This window comes from Alligator mississippiensis, chromosome 13 (genome assembly GCF_030867095.1).
Source record: "Alligator mississippiensis isolate rAllMis1 chromosome 13, rAllMis1, whole genome shotgun sequence".
NCBI lineage: Eukaryota > Metazoa > Chordata > Crocodylia > Alligatoridae > Alligator > Alligator mississippiensis.
The window spans coordinates 47423989-47446857 of record NC_081836.1 but is presented as its reverse complement, the minus strand read 5'-3'; the positions used below and the strand labels follow the sequence as shown (position 1 = coordinate 47446857).

General features: G+C 40.7%; 1 protein-coding gene across 3 annotated transcripts in view; it reads left to right on the top strand.

Moving 5' to 3' along the window:
* BAIAP2L1 (BAR/IMD domain containing adaptor protein 2 like 1) overlaps positions 1 to 17951 on the top strand; it is a 105692-nt gene extending 87741 nt beyond the window's left edge. For all 3 annotated transcript variants that reach the window (XM_019494674.2, XM_006265279.4, XM_019494673.2), the window contains 8 exons: positions 4580 to 4732; positions 5117 to 5284; positions 6567 to 6717; positions 8940 to 9147; positions 9470 to 9547; positions 9804 to 9981; positions 16441 to 16481; positions 17339 to 17951. In XM_019494674.2, coding sequence (XP_019350219.1) covers positions 4580 to 4732; positions 5117 to 5284; positions 6567 to 6717; positions 8940 to 9147; positions 9470 to 9547; positions 9804 to 9981; positions 16441 to 16481; positions 17339 to 17414 — 1053 coding nt within the window. In that variant the 3' untranslated portion in view covers positions 17415 to 17951. The remainder of the gene's footprint in view (positions 1 to 4579; positions 4733 to 5116; positions 5285 to 6566; positions 6718 to 8939; positions 9148 to 9469; positions 9548 to 9803; positions 9982 to 16440; positions 16482 to 17338) is intronic.
* Positions 17952 to 22869: the final 4918 nt, after the last annotated feature.

Genomic DNA, 22869 nt, shown 5'->3' with positions numbered 1-22869 from the left:
TTTGTCTAGATGCATTCTTCTACTTAGCTGTTTGGCAACAGTAAGACAATACGACTTCAAACAGGTTACATTGCTTTATTGATTCCCCAAGGCTGTTTTGTTTTAAATACACTGTTAGCAAATGAACTCACACAATGAAAATTACCGTTTAGGGCCTAGTTCTACAGAACTTTTATTTTTCTGGTATACCACACAGAAATGAAGAAATGTTTATAAATAATTTTTTTCTAGAGTCTGTGTCAAATTCTGACTGCAGGGATTCCTGACTGTGGTCGAATTGCTCAGTCAAAAGCTAAGTGTTAACCTTTGCACAGGCACTGGTGAACAGGCAGCAGTTGTTGGCTGCTCAGCCAAAAGCTACTGCCAATTCCACAGCAGCTGTGAAAGGGTTAATACGCTATTTCTGACCCTGAGGGGTGAACTCTGCCCCCTCTGTCCATGAGTCTGGCAGGGGGAGTAGTATGGAAGTCATTTTACAGCATCTCTGTGCTTCTATTCTTTCATTACAGCAAAGAATACCAGCATTCCCACTTAAGACATGCACCCCTACTCTAGAGAGATGATTTTTTTTTTGGGGGGGGTGGGGAGAAGGTAGTTTGGGACATGAATAAATATGGTATATAGGTAGTCTCACTGATTGCACTGCACTTGTAGGATTGAACCTTTAAAAATGGGGGAAAAAGCTGCATCTTCAATCGGATGTGGCTGTAAATAGTATGTTTTGGTCATCTAACCACAAGATTTTTTTTATGATAATCAAGCAGGACAGCTAAATAATATCACCAGTGCCTACAATTAATAGAGGCAAACTCAGTATTCTAATACTGAATTCACCTCTGTTCCTCAGCAAGGCTCAGACAAAGTAAAGAGGTGGGGTGCGAGGAGGCCAAACAGTTTATAATTCCTTTCAACCTTCTGTTATACTGGGAAAAGAATGGGGACAGCTTTATGGGTTAATCTACATTAGGAAGTTGCTGCTCTAAATGAGGGCATGCATTTGCAGTGTATTAGCTACTTCTCACTAATTCTGTGTGGCTTTTCTTAGTGGGTGCATCTATACGAGACACTTTACTGCACAGTAGCCTAATCTACTGTGCAGTAAAGCATCGCTATCTACACGTGCAGGGCATTTACTGCACAGTAAATTAGGCTACTGTATAGTTAGCTAGTACCTGTAAATATAGATATTAGGTTTACTGCAGGGTAACACTCATGTAGACACTGACTGGGAGCAAATTTGCTCCCAGTCAGCCTAGGAAGCAGGGGGCCAAGGGGACAGGGAGTTCTCTGTTCCCAGTCCTGGTGCTGCTCAGCTCCCAGCTCCCCTCAGGAGCCAGGAGTTGATCAGCACTGGGACTAGGGAGCTTTCTAACTCCTGTCCTGGATACCAGTGCAGAGCTGGCTGCTCTGGAGGGTGAGTGGGGACTAGGTTCCAAGCAGCCAGCTCCACGCAAAGCAGGGCAGCTGCCAGAGAGACCCGTGCCCTGCCCCCCCACCCACCCAGCAGGAGGCTTGCCAGCAACTGCCCCACACCTGAGATGGCTCCCAGCAAACCTCAGGGGGCTCACTGGCAGCTGTGTCCTGATTAGGCATGTGGCCAACAGAGCTCTGCCCACTGCAGGTGCAGCTGTCTTTTCACCTGATGCACATCAGGTCCCCTCCGGATGTGTGTGGGGCCAGGAGACAGTTACCATTGCAGCCAGTAGAGCTCTCCTGGTCCCATGCCCCTTGCTAACACCTGGGGGAGCCTGGAGCTCCCCCTGGCTACTGCAGGGTGGCAGGGCAGGGCAGGAGCAAATCTGCTCCCAATGGAGAGCATGTATAGACATGCGTCTGAGGAAGGCTTACTGCGCAGTATTTTACTGCACAGTAAGCCTAATGCTAATTAATAGCACACGTAGACACACCCAGTGTGCACTTAAGTACCCTTGCATGTGAGCAAACTTACTCCTTTGTCAAAATTTAGTAAAAGAGTTTTAGCTCTTCTATTTGGTTGTTAAACAGTAGTCGTCTTGAGCTAATGATGGGTGAAGTTATACTTCTATATAGTTTATGTATCAGTTGAATTTTTAAAAGTGTTTTAGGATTCTTTTTTCTGAAAAGTGCTACACAGACTATAGCATACTATCATTATTGTCTTTCCTACTGATTTTGTAAACAGCATTGCCACCTTGAGGAAAAATCAAAAATGGTTAACACTCTGGAGATGGGAGTTACATTTTAGTGTTACTTCAAACAATGAAAAGTGGAGTTCAGATTATGAATTGTGTAAGATGGTTTGGACAGGGATAGTTTCATAGTTGTTAGGGACTGGAAGGGACCTTTCAGATCATTGGGTCCAGCCCTCCTGCAGTTGGGCAGGAAAGACTGCTGGGATCAGATGACCCCAGCAAGATGGGCATTGAGACGCTTTTTTAAGACCACCAGGGTGGATGACTGTACCCCCTCTGGGGGGAGCCTGTTCCAAATGCTCAGTACTTGACTTATAAAGTAATTTTTCCTTATGTCTAGCCTGAAGCGATCCTCAATCAGCTTGTTTCCATTATTTCTTGTCCCCCCCCTGGGGGACCTTGGTGAACAGATGCTCTCCCAGGCCCTGATGTACGCACCTGATATACTTATAGGCTGCCACCAAGTCCCCTTTGAGTCTTCTCTTTTCCAGGCTGAACAGTCCCAAGTCTTTCAGCCTCTCTTCATATGACCTGATCTCTAGGCCTCTGATCATGCACATGCCCCTCCTTTGGACCCTTGAGCTTCTCCACATTCTTCCTGAAGTGCAGTGCCCAGAACTGGACACAGAACTCCAGCTGCAGTCACCAAGTCTGAGTAGAGAGGGAGGATGACATCTTTAACCTTGCTTAAGATGCCATGGTAGATGCATGCCAGTGCTTGATTAGGTCTGCCAGCTATAGCATTGCATTGGTGGCTCATGTTCATTTTGTTGTCTATCATGACACCCAGGTATTGTTCAGACGTGGTGCTAACAAGCGTAGCACTGCTGAGCCTGTAAGTGCGTGGTGGATTATTTCTCCCCAGATGAAGCACTTTTACATTTCTCCGTAGCAAACGACATCTGGTTGAGGTCTGCCCAACTTGCAAGCCTGTCCAGGTCGGCCTGTATTGCCAGCCTGTCTTCGAGTGTGACTACACTCCCCCATAGTTTGGTGTTGTCAGCGAACTTTGCTAGTTCTCTTTTAATACCCAAATACAAATCGTTGATGAACATGTTAAAAAGCACTGGTCCAAGTACTGAACCCTGAGGGATGCCACTGGTCACAGTTCCATCAATCAATACTCTCTGGGTCCTACCATGGAGCCAGTTACCTAGCCACTGGACCATAAAGTACTTGAAGTTGCATTTTCCCAATTTTTTCATGGCGACTTTGTCAGAGACCAGGTCAAAGGCCTTTTTGAAGTCCAGGTACATGACATCAACTTCATTTTCCCCATCCGGGTGGCGAGTAACCTGATCATAGAAGGAAATGAGGTTGGTCTGGCATGACCTGCCCATAACAAAGCCATGTTAGCTGTCCTTCAGAATACTGCCTTCTGCTAGCCTTCTGTAAGAGATTCTTTCATCATTTTCTCCAGGATTTTACCAGGGCCTGAGGTCAAACTGACTGGTCTGTAATTTCCCAGGTCCTCCTTTCTCCCTTTCTTTAAAGATAGGCATCACATTGGCCTTCTTCTAATCTTCTGAGACTTCTCCCGAGCACCATGAGTCTTCAAATAACTTTGCCATATATAGCGCGATGACATCGGGCAGTTCTTTTAGCACCCTCGGGAGTAGTTCACCTGGTCCTGCTGACTTGTAGATATTTAGCCTTTGTAGATGCTTCCCCACAAGATCTATGCCAACTATGGGGGGGTGGTCACACCCACCATTATCATCCTGTATCCTGTCAAGCAGGCTGGTGGAGCTAAGAGCCTTGGACTGGTGGGATGATCCTGGCTCAGGCAGGGGGCTGGACTACATTACCTCCGGAGTTCCCTTTCAGCCAGAATTCTCTATGATTCTGTGATATTGTATTCCTTGTGATTTGTCTGTATGTCTTCCATTTCATGTGTTATCTTTTATCATGTATTTTCAGTTCCCGTTTTTCTCTTAAAATCATTTAGGTTTTAATCAAGTGTAAATATAATGTTCAGCTGCTGTTGCTAATCATCTGTCTGTTAACCTAAGATAAGTACAGGAAAGATTGTCTTGTGCTTAACCTACTCCACTAACGATTCAGATAGAAGTTTCTCAACCTTACACAAATTTCTTTGACCTTGGTCAAATCCTATTGACTCAGTTCTCCATCTTTAAAAATAAGGCATAAATATTTTCATGCTTTAAAATTATTTTGAAGGTAAATTTGATTACTGAAACCAGTTGATCAGCTAATGTCTGAGTTGTTTGGCATCAGGAGAATAAGCACTCATCTAAAATGTAAAAGATTTAAAGCAAAAACTTATTGTGCCATTTTAGGAATGATGTGAGACAAAAATCAGCAGTGTAAATAAACAAGTTCAGTCAAGTCAGAAGTCAAACTTGTAGCCTGCACACAGTTCATATTATAATTGTGTATTTATTTAGTATTTGGAAACAGTCACTTCTCGACAGAGTGATATTCAAAGATTTATTGCTGAAGGTTGCAGAGAAGCTCTTCTTGAAGAAAAAAGAAGATTCTGCTTTTTGGTTGACAAGCATTGCAGTTTTACTCAGCACATGAACTATTATCATATACAGGTCAGTGTTGCTCTGAAGTGCAGAGGTAGAAATGGGGGTCTCATCAGAACAGAGACATTTTCAATAGGTTATTTTATGTTTGTTTAAGCAAAGAAGTAATTGCTTACTTTTGAAACCAAGGAATGAAAGACTTGTGCCAATTCACTTGTATTCCCAATATCACAAATAACTTATACTAAACATTATTTCTATCACATGGCTTAGTGTTAAATTGATATATTTAGTTTATATACTAGCTAAATATTAACGCTTCAATGTTAAAAGACTTCATAGAGGTTGCACTGGTGTGATACAACTGAAGTTAGAATGTAGTCCATTGCAATTCAAATGTTGCTTTAACTAAAAAATATGCATGTTTTATAACTTCATTTTTATTGGTTGCAGTGTACAGATTTACTTAACTCCAAGTTGCCTGTGTGGCAGGAAACCTGTAGTGATGCCACAAAAGTGCCAGAGAAAGTTATCAATATGATAGAAGAGATAAAGACACCTGGTTCCACTCCAATATCAGGAACTCCCCAACCTTCACCAATGATAGAAAGAAATACTGTGGTATGCATTTCCTCATTAATTGCAAGTAAAGACTGACTTCCCTGATTTTGTATGTGTATAAACTTTACGATTTGAGTCTTGAGACTCTGGAATTACATATGGCAAAATAACTCGGTAACAAGCTGGACCCTCAGTTCTGTAACTATCCATTAGACAGATGCATGGACCCATACAAAGCCTTATTGACATTAGCAGGGATCCTGGTTTCCTCTGTTTAAAAATCACAAATTCTCTGATAAAAATGCAGGTTCTCTGATTTAAAAACCCCAAAATCTGCAGTTAAAATGAGACGTGTGTATATCAATTGAACACAATGTTTTACTGATGAATTTACAATTTTAAAGCAATTTGGAAGCCTACCAGTACCTCAATCGCTATAGTAAAATAAATTCTAAGTACCTGTAAATTTTGTTATTTGATGATTTGGGGTTTTTTATCATGAAAAATCAGAGCTCCCCCTACCCCCTTAGCTCATTAGGATGCAGTTCCAGGCCCCTCACTTCCAAGCCACAGCCCCCCACCACTGTTGGTGCTCCTTACTCCCCAGCCACAGGTCTCCCCACCCCGTATCCCTGCTGGAGGCAGCCCCCTGCTGCCAGGGCTACAGCCCCTTTCCCCCCAGCTGCAGTGCCCAAGCCCCAGCTGCCGCCTGCGGGAGGCAGCAGCTACTGCGGCAGAGCAGAGCATGGAGCCCAGCTCCCCACTCCCCCATGGGCGGCACAGCCGAAGCAGAGGCAACTGTGGGTTCAGGCTCCCCATCTTGCTGCCCCCACTCTGGGGCCTCCGCGGCCCAGCCAGCGGGACCCAACACGGCAAGGCAGATCAGGGCCAGGCGGGAAAGCTACATTCTGTTGCAAGCCCCATGCCACCCTGGCGAGGTGCCCCCCAGATCTGTGCGCGGGGTGGGGGCAGGCTACCTGCTGTGGGCTTGGGGCTCCACACCCTACTGTCCTCCCCCTGGGGCCTCCGTGGCCCAGTGGGCAGGACCTGATATGGCAGGGCAGAGTGGGACCAGGCAGGGAAGCTCCTTTACACTGTGAGCCCTGTGTTGCCCTGGTGAGGCACCCCTTGCCTGCCTGGCAGCAGCGGAGGTGGTGGTGCAGATTTGTGCCCTTTGCTGCTGCCAGGCAGCTCATCTGGGGGACAGCGGGGAGGGAGGGGGCTGGCTCCCCACTGCTGCTGCGGGCACTCCCAGAGGGGCAATTCAGTGCTGCAAATAATCCAAGATGTCCATGTCATTTCATTAATCTGTTAATACTATATTAAAATTTTGCATCTCTAGATTGGAAAAAATTATTATCCTCTTCATGAAAATGCAGCAAAAGTGCCTCCTGCTCCCACAAATAGAGCATATACTAGTCCTTTAGTTGATATGTTTAACAATCCAGCAGCAGTTCAAAAGGCACCTTCAGAAAGACTAAATAATTCAACAGGTGAGTTTTTCCTTATCTTCATGCTGAAAGTGGGTTTCATTTTTTATCTCAGTATGGATATACAAGCAGTACAAATGGTATGCGTTGTTGTCTATCAAACATTTGTGCATTTCTTCTGACTTCCAAAATAGTCACCAGTCCAATGTTTTCGACTACATGGCATTCTAACAGGCATTGAGAAATGTCTACTGGAGGGACGTTTGGGGTTTTTTTCCTAGATGTTAATGTCTTGCAAAGCCTCATCTAAACATTCAGTTTCTCCTGGGAGAGCAGATGTTTGTACAGGTATTCACTGGACTGTGCTGCTCCAACTGGGAGTAAAAAAATGGCCCCTTCATAATCCACACATTGTGTTGCAGAGAAACACAGACCAACCATGGACAGTCTGGGTCTGCAAATCAGGGTTGCCCTGTGCCCTGCAGGTATCTGTTGCCAGGCAGACTAAGGGAGCCTGCAGAATATGCTGAGCTGTGTGCACAAGCCTCCCTCTTCTCCTCCCCTGATTTCAGCGTCAGCATTGCAAGCTCTTCATTCTTCAGGGCATCACCATTTGAAGTCTGTACATGCAACTCTGAATAAGCTTTTGTACCAGGAGAACAAACCTAGGAGAATTCTCCCACATTATCTGAATGCATGCGTGCAGCCTTACTGAAATAGGGAACTATCTAATAGGAAAATGTAAAATCCCGACCATGAAAGTTTTATACTAAACACACAAGTCTCTTAATTCTTTTAATCTCTGTTCATACCGTTTTGATTAATATGGCCCAGCAAGTTAAATAGGTTGGGGACTGAACATGTATCCAATCCTCCATGTCAGTTGTTCACTTGCATCCTCTTATCCTGCACTAAGGAAAAGCTGAATCATGGTAACTTAGCCATGTTTCTTTAAGGACTAAGGTGCTTCAGTTTAGCTTTCACTTACTAAAGAATAAGGAGGACACCTACTATGTTAGCTTCTCTGAAATAAGTCCATCTCTTTTTATTTCACTGTAACTTGTTCTTTTGTTCATACCTTGAATGATCACTTTAGAACATGCAAGCAGAAAACTGAATGACTATTACATTCTTTTTAAAAAAATTACAAAAGGACAGAAGTTGAAATGGACATGAATTTCCCTTCCTTTTGATCAAATGGTAAATCCCATTAAAAATAGGATTTGTTGTTGTAGTGTTTGAACAGGGGTGACCAGTTATCTAGGCTGGAAGACCACTTAAGCTGTTGAGGTCTGCATGTACACATGCATGCATGTGAGTATTCCTCGGCCCTGGCCCTGGCTCTGGCCCCAGCCTGCCCCCCTCACCTGCAACTCCCACTGATATCTACTAATTGAGTGCTTGGCACATCTAAGAATCCAACTATTTATGTCTCCAGTCTCTGAACACAGTTAAAATTTTCTGGGACTGGAAAATATAGTACAGGTTTCTCTCACTTTATGTGGGTTCTGTATATGTGAATTCATTCTTATGTGATGACCCTTTTTATACCAAAAATTCATTATATGTGAGGGAAATTCACTCTAATGCGATAGGCATGGTGGAAGCCCGGAGTCAGCTGCTTTCTGCTGTGGATTGTAGGAGTGATATGCACCAGAATATAGTCTCTTGTGTGGATCCGTGCTCCTCATTCATTGTCTGCGACATGTATTTCTGTAGTGGTCATCCCCATTATGATAGTGCCCTGTGCTTGTGTGTACTGTCTGCTGTTGGCAAGTATCAAAATTGTCTTGTAAAAGTGGTAGAAATGGGTCTGGGGGTCAGTACAGCTGAGGTCTTGGAACGTATCCCTATTTGTTACGTTGTAAAGTGGGTTCCCTTTATGCAAATTTGACTTACGCACCCTCTTCCGGGAATGCGTGTACAGCATAAAGTGAGAGAAACCTGTAAAAGGAAAATCTTTCATGCATATGTACTTTAGCAACATCTAGCCACTAGATAAAACCAGCAGTGGCCATTAAAAGCCTGTAAAACTCTTACATCTACTGGTTTAATGTTGTAATAGTCAAAGTATTTCTTATATTAACCACCATAATATTGCAATAATGTCAAATACTTGCAAATGGCACCTGTGAAGATTGTAATTGGAAATCCCTGTGCCAGAACAACAGATAGTAGGAAAATTCATTTTATTTTGGTTCTGCTTTACTGTAGTTTTATTGGGCAGCTTTTACCTTTGTTACCTTGCGGTTAACATCACAATGATTTTTTTTTTTTTTAAATAGATAATTCAGATGATGCTAATTTATGCCGTTCAACCTCGGTTGCCACAGGACTGAATATAATGAAAAGACCAAAAGTAAAAACAATCTTTCCGCATACAGCTGGAAGCAACAAGACCTTACTTAGCTTTGCACAAGGAGACATCATCACACTTCTTGTAGCTGAAGAAAAAGATGGCTGGCTTTATGGGGAACATGACTTGACTAAAGTGTACGTCAATATATTGCCAAGTTTTGAGATAAGGAACAAATGTATCTTACCAGTTTTGTGAGGTTTTTTTGCTGGAGGTCACTGCTTTTGGACTGTGGGGAAGACTCCTCAGTGGTCAGGAAAATGATGCTGTTGAGACATATATTCGCAATACATAAACAAAATCCATTTAATACTATCAGTTACTATCAAGAGCCAAAACAAGTGGCTAAGATACTATCCAGATTTTACTGTGATGAGCTTAAGGTTACACCATACCAAACTTTAAAAATATATTTAAGTGAAAACATTAACTTGTTCTTTTCTTTCATCCTATTTACAGAAAAGGTTGGTTTCCATCATCATACACAAAGCCACTGGAAGAACCAGCTGAAAACAGACTACCTGCCCCAGTGCCAAGGTAATGATGTCAGTTTGAAGAAAGATTTGCACTGTTTTAAACTGTTTAAACTTTACAAAAATTCTCTCTCCATATTTTTAGAATTTTCTTGGTGTTTGTCATTCAGGAATATGTTTTTCTTGATTATGTGACCATTCTCCCCCACCCAAAGACTCCCACATTTAAGGTTAAGCACACATGTTCTTTGCCAGATTAGGGTCCAGAAAGCAATATTAATTGTTTTAATTAATCTAATATTTGCCTTTTTTCCTTGTAGCCCTGTACCAATCAGAAGTATCAGTTCTGTAAATCTAGCAGACAAAGGTGGTGTTGTCCTCCCCCCACCAGACTATCTAGGACCCTTGAAAATAGGTGCAATTTCAGATAAGAGACTGGATTCTTCTAAGGATACAATTGTGAAAGTACCAGTAGAAAGACCAGACAACACAACTCCTGTAAGTAAAACTGCATCATGACTTTTAATCAGATATTACGAGTCCAAATGTTCCTTTCCAGCCCCTGGCCACTCAAAAGTTAGACAGCCCTGATTTAAATAATCTTAAAACAATTCAGAACATGGAGCAAAATGTGGCATTCCACAAGACCTGTGCAGCTCCAAAGAAGTTAACAGTAGTACGTAAAAATGGGGGGAAAAGTCTGCAAAGAACCTTCTGCTGGCAGAAGAATAGATGGACATATATGCAAGTCTATACCCTCAAGAACACAACTGAATTAAATACATGTAAAATAATATAAATATTCTGATTAATCCATTAAATCAATGTTCAAACAATGATGTGTGTTGAAAATTGCTAATACACTAAGGACCTGAGTATTATATTGAAGTATATCTTGGATCAGTAAATAACCTGCTTAGAATGATCAAAGGATGCAATAAAATACAAATGAAAGTACATGGTCTCTGATATATTGACAAACCTTGTTGATATAGAAAACAAGTAGTAGCCTTTATCAAATAAACTGCCTTTCTATTTCTCAGTTTCCTTTTTTATGATAAATTTTAGAATATAATTGGAGGTATGTAGAGGGGGTAGATGCACTTAGATTAGGCAGAGTCTATTCTCTAAACATTTGGTAAAGAAAAAAAGGGAGCATTTACACATGAAGTAAAGAAATAAATTTGTCTGAATTTTCTCTGGGGAATAAGTAACTTTGTTTTGGAAAAATCATTTGTTATAACTTCAAAATTTAAACGGGCACTTTTTTTAATGAAATACACAACCCATAGTAAAAGATGCAACTGCACAAATAAAGCCAATTACCTAAAAAACTGCTAGGAGTTCAGCTACTTGAGGCTTCTGGTAATGCCCTCTCTTTGTATTTGGATTCCTAAATCCACTGTACAGTAGTGGGCTTCTGTTGATCCTCTGCTGTCTGACTTAAGATATTCCACAGCATCCACACACAGCAGAATTCCTTTTACAGCCAAACTTATATCACTTGCAGATGCAGAAACTTAGATTCCCTGCCAAAGAAGTTTTGAGAGAGGGGAAAAAAACCCTGTGTTCTTTATTAAAAGAAAATGTATGACTGTCAGACTACACAAAACAGCAAATGCTACAGCTGAGATCAAACTCAGTACAGAGGAGGAGGAGAAGGAGCAGTTGCTTGGCAGGGTCTTCTCCCTGTGGGAATCCTGTGTTAAGAAATTCCCAACTTCCTCTCTTTGGTCTGAAAAAGTGCTTTTTGTTTTTGAGACAGTTGAACTTCAAACCAAACCCCAAACAGCAACCACAACAACAACAAAAATATTCCTGCAGCAGTTAACTGGTCATTGTTGGAACATAGTGACATTTGCTGCTGGTTTTGTTTCTGATATCATTTATGTTTTATGTAATTACCAAAGGTGCCTAGAGTCTGAAATAAACATCTTTTTCTGATAAGATTTAGATTTGTAAGTTTAAGAATATCAAATGGTCTCCGAGAACAATGAATCTACTGAACCTGGTGTGTGGCATGCCAATAACAAAACTGTATCAAATATTATATAACATATTGCATACCTACTTAAGACTCTCCTGCTTATTTATTAATTTTCAAGAATTATTTTGTTGTATGGATATAGAGTCGAAGATGGATTCTGGTATCTTACCAGAACTATAGTCTCAAAAGAGAAACAGTAATTCAGCTACCCTATAAGCAGTACTCTGGTTATATAGTCACTTCTGTTAGGTTTCAATCCATTCAATGCTCATATTTCAGAAATATTTTCTGTAACTTAAAATAACAACACTGTCTTTTTTTTTTTTTTTTCCTGGCCTTCCCACATACTACTTTTAGTGCAGCATATTACTTTTTGAGGTGCATGCCTGTTCCTTGGGAAAGGAGGAAGCAATTACCATTGCAACACTTGCTAGAACTCCTATCATAAATACCTTCTGTATTAATGTTTCTCAATGGCCATATTGCACTTATAAACTCTGTAGGCAACTGGGCTATCACTTTATTTGATTCTGAAAGTATTATACTGCTAAAGAACTGGTAACCATGTTTTGTTACTACCCTACCAGATGTTTTCTATACTTGGAACAGATGTGACTAGTTGCTATTTTTCAAGGCAGAAGGGTCTTTTAAATTCCCCATTAGGAGCCTTTTAATTGATGAAGAGTACATTCAGATAGTTCAGTGAAGGCTCTTTGTAAACCATTTCCAAAATTATTTTTGAAGCCACAATTCATGAAGGGTTTTACTCATTACTGACAATCTGCTGCAAAGAACTGCATAACCCTACTATGATGTAGCATTTCTAGGGCAATGTATTTCTATAGAAATATACTTTCACACTATGAAATGGATTGCTGAGAAATAAGATTTATATTCTAGCCTTTGGACAGTTTGTTGATTTAAGGATCGAGGCGCTTCCAAAACAATTATGTGAACCAAGCACCTATATTTTGTCAGCTGCAATTTTCTTTTTTGGATAAAAATGTGTCTTAAGGGTTACATAATGTCAGCATTATATATTGGTTCATTTTATTCTGTGGCTAACTGATGTTCAGATCACCTTTTAGATCAACATGTCCTTTTGCTGTAATTACGTTGGCAATGGTTTAAAGATTTATTAGCCCGGTAAAAGTTGCTAAGCAAGCAGTACAGTGAGTTCTCTGCAGCGAGACAGGCAAAAATGTGACTTACTGTAGAACTGTTAAATGAGTGCATCAGTTTTGTCTCAGTCTCATTGTACTATTGTATTTTATATGGTCAATTTAGCTCCAGTGACTTCTAAACAACATTTACTCCAGGTTTTGTTAAGATGAGCAAGTGTAACAATAGTAACCCCCATGCTTCTGTTGTGCATAAAAAAAAAAAAAAACAGAAAAAAGAAAATCCCTTCTAAAATTTTAGCCAGTTTTCTTAGGAGTAGGGTGAGCTTATGGCTTTTTTAAAAGGGAAGACTGGAAAACCCTGTGGATCCTAAATGTCCACCAGGAAAGAGAATTCAACAGATCCTGCAGCATCTGAGGGGTCATGATTCATCGCTCTTGTCTGGGCCCCTCCCAACCTCTGCCGGCAGAACTTCCTCTGTGGCCATATGCTGCTCCCTATCTTGGCTACAACAGAGAAGGGAGCTGTAGAGAAGAGTTGCTGCCAGTGAGACCAAAATGTAAGCATAGCAAGGAAACTGTAGCTGCTCCATAGTTCTGTTACCCCCCTTATCTACTTCAGCTCCTTTAAAGAACCTAAAGAATTTGAAGCAAGTGCAGTTTACACAGGAATCTACCTAGGAGCACGATGTAGAGCTGCTCCCTGCCCCACCCACTTCTGTGCAAGTCTCTCCTCCTCTCCCTGCTTCCTCGAAGGCCGTGGAAACCAACTCAATGTGACAGGAAGCTGTCTGTAAAATTTTGAAATATTTTGTTCCATGTGAACACTACAACAGTATGCAACATGTAATGAAGCATAGTATGATTCACTGGAATATCTGACCTCTAAAAAGTGGATCGCCTAGGCTAGGTACAGAAATTACACTTAACAGGCATTAAGCACACAGAAAGGGACTTGTGGCTGTAACAGAACAGACGCTCACAGCCCATAAAGCACTTAAAAAATAGCAGATCTCACTTTAACTAACGTCTGTACCACATCCAATCCTGACTTAAGGTAGGTGACATTCCTCCAGCATCCCAGGGGCCCCTTGCTGGGCAGCTTGCTAGCCTTGGTCAATGCTAATCTGCTCTGGCTCAGCCACACCCCTGGGCTGTCATAGAGAAGAGACAGAAAAGCCTCCGTCTTCTCCCTGTGTGGCCAGGTAGGGAGTGGGGGGAACAGAGCCCCTTCCCCAACCCCACCGCAAGTACCCCTCCCGCAGCTTGCTGGCTGGGGTCCCAGGAGGAGAGGGGGAGGCACACTGGACCAATGCAGCAGGGAGACTCCCTTCCCTCACCTGCAGTTCCTGGCATGGCAAAAAGCTGAGCCACACAGCCCTGTGCTGCAGCTGTCAAGAAACAGGGAGGGGGCTAGAAGGGAGTCCCCCTGCAGCTGGACCTAGCCCAGCCACCTGTGACCCCAGCCAGCAAGCTGTGGGAAAGAGACCTCGCAGCAGGCAGGGCTCCCTAAGCAGCCCCCCCCCCCCCCCCCCCCCGAGCTGCAGGATGGGGCTGCCTGGCCCAGCTTTTTGCCATGCCTGGAAATGTGGCCTGGGGGGGAAGGGAGCCCCGCCCCCCCCCACAGCTTATTGGCTGGTGTCTCAGGGGGGCCGGGCTGGCTTAGGGTACATTCAGCACCCCCCTGCCCCTTGATACCTGCAGCCAGAAGCTGCAGCATAGGGCTGCCTGGCCGTGGCCCCTCATCCCCACAAGCTCCCAGCCAGCAAGGTGGGGGGGTGGTCCTCCCCTCCCCTCCCCTTACTCCCTAGCCACCCATGCTGATAGCTGCCTGCTGGCAGAGGGGTAGGGCTGAGGGAAGGAGCCACTCCAGTAGCCTGCAGGAACCCCCCAACTTGGTGGCCTTGACCAGTGCAGGCAGGCTGTAAGACCCTCCACCCAATGTCAGCCATCTGTTGGGTTCACTCCCTCTCTGTCCTACAGCACTTCAAGTAAAGCACGATAGTTAAGCGTGCTTGCGCCAGGGGCTTTTTCAACATCTGTATCCAGCCTTAATGGCTTAGCCCCTGGGTTTCTTCATCTGTGTTCTTGGTTTAAATCTGATGGAATTAGTTGTCCAACCTTCATTAATTTAAAAAAAAAATCCCTGGGAACATATACTAATCTTTTTAAATGAAATGTTCAGCAGCCCACATTTTTAAAAATACTTGATAGTTCACAGGTAAAGATTTGTTTTTCCTTGCTTGTTGTGTTTTATCAGAAACAGCATGCAACTCGAACTCCAGTTTACAAGTTATGGAAGCATGTATCTAACCCTAAATACATGCTTTCTGTGGGATTACTCAGGTGCACTGTTAGTCATGTGCTTCAGCCTCTTGTTGAACTGAGGCCTACATCAGTATGGATTTCAGAATACCATTGGACCCAACTAAAATTATGGAAGTTAGAGCCTTAATGTATGTAAAGCACAAAGGGTTCATACACATTTTAAGTGATATACTTTTTATTCTGAAAGTTGTACACTGCAAACATCTAAACCTAATAATTCCCTCTACTGGGTGTTTCAGTGTAGACCAAATGAAGAGTCACACATTTACCTAGTTGCTGATCATGTATTCCTGTAGCTATATGTATATTCAAATTTAACAGTAAATTTTCATTCCTTTTGAGCTGCCACTTTTGTTTTCCTTTTGATGCCTGTTAGAGTAATTATGCAGGGTTAGAGTTATTCTGCAGTGTAATGTAATGAATTATTTTAATGTACTGATTTATACAGTTGATGTAGTCCCTGATTTTTCTCATCTGTACTAATATAGTGGAAACTATATTTAATAGCCACCAAACTGTTGAATAGGCATCTGAAAAATATTACTTTTGATGAAAGTTTTCCTGTATCTCAACTGGAAAATTGACTATGGCAATAACATTATGGTGGTGTAATACTGCCATCTTCTGGATTATCTGAACAACTTCACAAAACTGAAAAGTATCAGTTTCATTCAGAAAATAATACACAGTAATTATTTTTTCTACAGAAAGAATGTAATGTATCTGATTTAACTGTACTGTTGTAAATGTACTGAAATGCTAAAGATGGATAATCAAATTATTTCCTGCATGTATATCATCCTCTTCTTATATACAGTGGAGAAAGGACACATCCATGTGATGTTGTTAACTCTGCCTTTGATTGGTAAGGTGTAGTTACAAACACATTTCATACCTTGTATTCCTGCAATTGGGAGTGCAGTTGGGCTGGTATGACAGAAATGAGAACCAGGTCCCTCCTATTTTTCATTCCAAATATGCCATTAAATTTGGCTGCTATTTTCATTCTTTCACTTGGATTCATGATATGTTAGGACAAAATCCAGCAACACCCTCTTTGTAATGTAACATCAACAGCTGGCCTTTCTAATTGCATTGTTGCAGCTGAACAGGTTTATTAGATGCAGCCATTTATGCATCAGCATGATAACCAGAATTTAAACTCTGTTCATGTTAATGACTACTGTAAGTAAATGGGGCTTTTACATTTTCAGGAGTGATTTAAAAATTCCAACATAATCTGCAGCATGCTGTAAATCAGTCTAATCCAGTGTTCTCTCTCTCATTTTAGACTCTACTTTTACTTTTTATGTGGCATCTGGTTGCAAACAATTTTTATAATTCATTATCTGACTTCTAAATGCCCAATTAGCACTTACATAAAGATAATCCTTGCAGATCTTGAACCTGATGACAACAACAGAAGGGTTATCTCTATTTTGCAAGTCTCCTCATTCTCCGTTTGTGCTATATGTATTCACCTGTAAACTCTATACTCAAGTCCTTTCCTTCTTTTTACAGAAACCTGACATAAATGGCATTACAAAACCACCTTTCCTAAGGTATGGGTTGTTTTAAATTAAACTCCCCTAAGATATAACACTATACTAAAGTTGGCTTTATTTGTATTGGTAAAAATATGAATCTATTTTGCATTTCATAATGCCTCCTGCTAAACGTGCTAATAAAACAGCACTACTCAAATTCATCACGCTTAAGTTTTCCTAAGCATGGTGGCTGGTGATTGTCAGTGATAAAATAAAGGAAAGTCAGCCTATTCAGAATTTCCATTTATGTGAAAAAAAGCAGGATCAGGCTTTTAAACTGGGGTTAAACTGAAGAAAAATGAAATGCAGTAAAGGAAAATTAAGTCATGTTCTCCAACTAGCTAGTTTTATCTAAATTTCAGAATGGGGAAATGAAAGCTGTGTCAGACTATTTGGATGAAAAAGTATATGTTAGAGTCCTTATCCTGAACCTATAAAGTGTTTGGGGATTCTTTTTAGTCTAGTTAAACTAAGACAGGATAAACTGCATAGTGTTTTGTAATCTAAAACTATGACTTATTCCTCAAACAAGTATCAAGGAGATTACACATCGTACTCGGTGATTATTGTACAGCTCACTTGTAAGATTTTACTGTGGCATTCAGTTCCATGTGTATTTTGGCTAAATAGAAATGTCATTACTAAGAAGTCAATCTTAGAGAGAAAATACATATCATTCCTTGAAAAAGGTGTTAAGACCTCCATTCAGTAAAACATGTTAAGGATTGACTTAAATCCACCCCTCTTCAGCAAAGCACATAAGCACCGACACATTGCTTTACTGTGCTGTCACTTGAGTTACTTTAGTCATGCTATTTCTCTGTTTATTGCCATTGAGCTTGTAGTAATTTGTATTTTTTTTCTCTTTACAGTGGAGAAAATCCTTTTGCCACAGTGAAACTCCGACCAACAGTAACAAATGACAGATCAGCACCAATAATTCGATGAATGTAACATTTAAATATTTTTACTCTTTCTAAACAGCATTTTTGGCAATATGAGTTATAAAGGCTATCTGAAGTTGCTTTTAAACTTTATTTAAATGTAATTACTGTAAAGTAGGAAAATATTGGAATAGATTTCTGATTTTAAAAATTCACCTGCTTCCTAAATGCGTAATTGCTCTGGGTTAAAATGTGTGAGAATTTTCGCTTGATTTTACAGTATGCCCTCATCAGAGAGACAATTGTGAAATATAGGGGAAAGTGGCCATTGTAGTTAACAGCATAATTTATCATTTATATTATTTCCCCATGAACTGCTACCTTGGATAAGTTCTAGTATTTAAGTTTTCGTATAATATTTACTGACTAGACAAAAGAAAAAATGATTTTTAATAGGAAATAATACAATAACTGCCTTAATACTGAAAAATATAAGTTTGCTTGTATAAAATGATTATGTATTTCATTATTTTGTTTAAGATAAAGATGTTCTAGGTTAAATAAATAAATAAATAAATAAATATTTATCCTATAAATGAGATTAGATGCCTCATGCTTTGCCTGATATTCATACATCAAATAGCATTTTAAATATGTGTAACACAAAATTATTATAAAAGGTCTGATTTTTTTTTTTTTCCTTTTCTTCAGTAATGTTCTACTTTACTTTAAAACTAATACTCTTTCAATGAAAGAATATTCTCCTGCAGGACTATAATAATTTTAAAGGGACTATCAACCTAAATTGGTCAAGTTATAATTTTTATATAAATATTACTGCCACAAAACTTAAAATGCTACCATGATTTTTCAAATTCTAATGCAAGTAGTTGCCTTTTCAACAATTTTCCTATGCCTGAAACACTGCAGCCCTCCATATCCAAAAGTTAAAATACACTGTTTACAGAATAACAAGAGAAGTGCAGAAATATGCTAGAGTTTTAAATGTACTTGCATGTCCAATATCACCAAAATGTTTACTAACAAACAGCATGTAGGTGGTATCCCTTTAAATCACAGAAATGGAAAACATTTGGGTTCTTTTACCCATCCATCTGTTATCCGGGATCTGCAGGATTGTTGTTCCCTCCATTGTATTTTTACAGTTGCACTTAACCATGTTCTGCGTGTGGCAGTGTGAGTGTAGAACTGAGCCACCAAGCTGAATTTTACTTGTGGCAGCAGTAATGACTTACGACTTCAAATCCTCAACTAGCTCAGGCTCTGATCTCCTAAGATAGGCAGAGTTTGGGTAAGGAAATGTCTAGAAAAATGTATGGTGCTGCCAAGTTTTCCCCCTCTGCATCTCTGCTTACCCAACTCCAGCAAAGTTGTTTTGAGCACCATTGTACTGTTGAGAGTAACATTTTCCGCATTGTATGCAAAACACAGGCTTTGGCCCCTTCTGCTCACTAAGGACCCCATTCCACATGTTATGAGTAGCTGCATCTGTACCAGGATCCTGACCCTAATTTGAATACTACATTCTGCCTCTTGCACAGTTTAAACTTTTTCACCCCTTTTCTAAAACTGTATGGTCATTACTAGCTATGTAAATAACTGAATTTCTAAACTAACTAGTTCTAGTATCTAGTTTGTAAAAAAACAAAAACAAAAAATTCTGCAGTCCTTCAGCATTAGTCTAGCGGGGGTGGATGGATGCATATCTGCACTATATGAGCATAAAAGAATGGATATGGACTCTACTTTTGAAAAGGTCAAATGCAATGATCTGGAGACAGATTTCTGTGATTAGTGTAACCGGCACAAACAAAACACAGACAATCCTGTATTGAAATGGATTGGTGGTTACTTCAGTGAGTGATTTTTATTTTTTTTTTGTCTGACAACAGCCAACACACTGAATTATAGACATTAAGGTTCCATGATGTATTGAAGTGGGCAATATTAGATCTCACAAGAATGACCTCCTGCCCATGTGATGACCAACTGATACCAGAGCAAATGGTTCTCAAAATTCCCTTAAGGAGATGTTTGGAAAGTATATAAAAAGGGCAAGGCTACTCATTAATAACCATTTTCTAGGCTGAAGGAAAACAGCACTACGCTCTTGCCCAGTAAGGACAATGTATTTTAGAGCAAGGATGAGACTGCATCAGTTTAGGTGGGTGGTGCTTGGAAAGTTAGGCCCAACTCTTTTTGTTCCTCCTCCCCCGCCTCCCCCCATAAAGAAAGGAGCGGTAGCGCTAGCTTTAGGGTCTCAGTCAACATCCACTCTGCTTTTTCAAGTTAAATTCATGGCCCAGGCCATCTCTCTGCTCACCTTCAGTATCAGCTGTTTGATCTTGGGCAATAACTGTACTACCACAATTTCATTAAAAATACGTTAGAATTCCTGACACACCAAGTGTATTGTGTAAGTCAAATTCTGTTTTTCATGATAAGAACTTCTGTATTCCATGCAAGATGCTTAGCAAGTTAAGTAAAAGCAAAACAAACTTGATTGATCTTGGTTTTGATACTGAAATAACTAAACAAGAAGTAGTTTAATAAACATACTTTTTACATACAAAGTAAGTTAGTTATCTCAGTTATGACATAGTGGCTGATCAGCTTTCTTAATATTACACTCAGAAGAAATTGTTCAAATCTAAATTGAACAGTACTGGTAGTTTCAGTTCCTCTCACACTGATCTGGATGACACTTTCAGCTGCTGATTACTCCCTTACATTCTCTGTGATAGAAGAACCCGTTATAGAGGAGGCCTGTTGAAAATTAACAAGGATGTTATCTCTGGAGAGACAAATCCAGTTTGAGAACTGAAACTAAGCACCACCAAGATGCTTAATGGGATCTTATAGACTGGGCACTGAGTCCCATTGGGTAGAGTGGTTTTCTTTAATCTTCACTAATCTGTAGAGGAGCCTCTGGGACCTCATAAGCTTGGGCCCCTAATATAGCCCATGGCCTGTTGTGACCTATTTATAAAACTTTTTTAACAAGGTTATATTCATATATTGTCTCAAATAGTATATAATTAGAAATTATAATCCTGCTTCCATGATGATACCTTTGAGCTTTAGCAGATCTTAAATTAAAACTATCTGCATATAGGGTTGTTGATTTTAAAAAGCATCTTGAAAATTTTTTAATATGATTAAATTTAAAAAATCTGATTGAAATAATTCAGTCTTTTTTTAATTGTTGAGTTTTATCTCCCCTGGCTGTTTGTTTTTGCAACACTGCAAGATTTCTTCTAGCGCTCGTGTAGTCGTCTTTTTTTTAACTGTAGTCTCTTGGGACAATTAATCTGTTGTGTCAGACAGGGCACAGACAAATGTTTTCTGAGGTTGTTTTAATGTGTGGGCCACTCATGAGCATAGATCAGCTATTAGGATGCATCTGTTATATCTGAATGATGCTACAGCAATACAATTTAGCACAACTGCCTTAGCTTTGACCCTGAATGAAGCAGGGTCAAAGCTGGAGTGGATTTGCTACACTTATACTATTAGAGGATCATGCAGGCAGTTGCATCCTAACATCTTAATAGGTCATCCTTAGAATCATAAAATTAGGGTTGGAAGGGACCTCAGAAGATCTAGTCCACCCCCCTGCTCAAAGCAGGACTATCCCAAACTAGCTCATCCCAGTCAAAGCTTTGTCTAGCCCAGGTCTTAACTTCCAAGAATGCAGAGTAACCTGTTCCATTGCTTTACTACCTCCGCATGAGAGAATTTTTCCTAATATCAAACCTAAACCTCCCTTGCTGCAACTTGAGACCGCTGCTTCTTGTTGTGTCATCTGCCACCACTGAGAACAATCTAGCTCCATCCTCTGGCACCACCCCATTAAATCCCTTCAGTCTTCTCTTCTCCAGACTAAATAAGCCCCGTTCCCTCAGCCTCTCCTCACAAGTCCTGTGCCCCAGTCCCCTAGCCATTTTTATTGTCGTCCAATGCACTGTCTCCAATTTGTCCACATCCTTTCTGTAGTGGGGAGCCCAGAACTGGACACTACTCCAGATGTAACCTCACCAGTGCTGAATAGAGAAGAATAATCATTTTCCTCAGTCTGCTGGCAACACTCCTGATAAAGCAGCCCACTATGCTATTAGCCTTCTTAGCAACAGGGGCACCTGTTGGCTCATTCAGCTTGCTATCTGCTGTCACCCCAGGTCCTTTTCTGCAGAGCTGCTGCCCAGCCAGTCAGCCCCAGCCTGTACCAGTACATGGGATTGTTCCATCCCAAGTGCAGGACTTTGCACTTGTCCTTATTGACCCTCATGAGATTTCTTTTGGTCCAGTCTTCCAACTGGTTGAGGTTTCTCTCTGAATCCTAGCCCTACCCTCCAGTGTATCTACTACTACCCCTAGCTCAGTGTCATCTGCAAACTTGCTGAGGTGTGTCCCCATCTTTCAGGTCACTGATGAAGAAGATATTGAACAAAACTGGCCCCAGAACCAACCCCTGGGGCACTCCACTTAATGCTAGCTAGACAGAGCCATTGATTACTATTGCTTGAGCCTGAGGATCCAGTTTCCTATGCACCTTACAGTCCCTTCATCCAACCTATACTTCCTTAGCTTGCTGGCGAGAACATTGTGGGAGACCATATCAAAAGCCTTGCTCAAATTAAGGTGTATTATGTCTACTGCTTTACCTGCATCTCATCTTATAGTAGAAGGCAATCGGGTTGGTCAGGCATGATTTGCCCTTAGTGAATCCATATGGATTGTTCCTTGATGCCTGATAATCACTAAAGGAGATGGACAGATATAACAACTCAAGTTTCAACCTGAAGTTGGACCCCTTTGTATAATTAGCAACACTCAAGTACTCCACTCAGTACATTTCTGCTAAGAAAAAAAATGCATAAACTTAGTTAATATTCCTATACTGCTCTTCAGACTCCCTTGCTTCTGTTGTACTTATCTGAATTCCTAACATCACAGTTTAGTCGCATGGAATCCGTAGTTTAAGAGTCCTGGTATCACAGAGGTTACCCATGTTGTGCCTCTAGGGTCCCAAAATTGCTTTGCTTTTTACTACTTTACTCAATTGCTAATCATAGTTGTCAATCCCTAATGCCTAAGCCCATCTTGCCATTTTCCCCCTATTACACTGTTTCACATTATTCTTTTCTTGTGGGGGTGGGTATTGAAACAATGAAAGGTTTTAATCTGCTTTACCACCTTTGACTGGTGTTAATCTGTTTAGTTTCTTTAGCATTATAAGGAAGTGTAATAGGAGAGAAATAATACTGCCATTAACCACTGACTTGGGATCAGACGCTTCATAAAAGGTGCTATTTGTTTCCTGTTAAAGCACCTTGTACTTTCCCAACTTGTTCAATTTTCTGTGTTGTCCCAAATATTTCAGTCTAAATGCCATCACCCTTATAAAACCAATAAATATCCTAAGACAATATTGGGTCCAACATCCGATTTTCTAAAGTGATCAAATCCTAAAGCAAGATTTCACTGACCTATCCTCA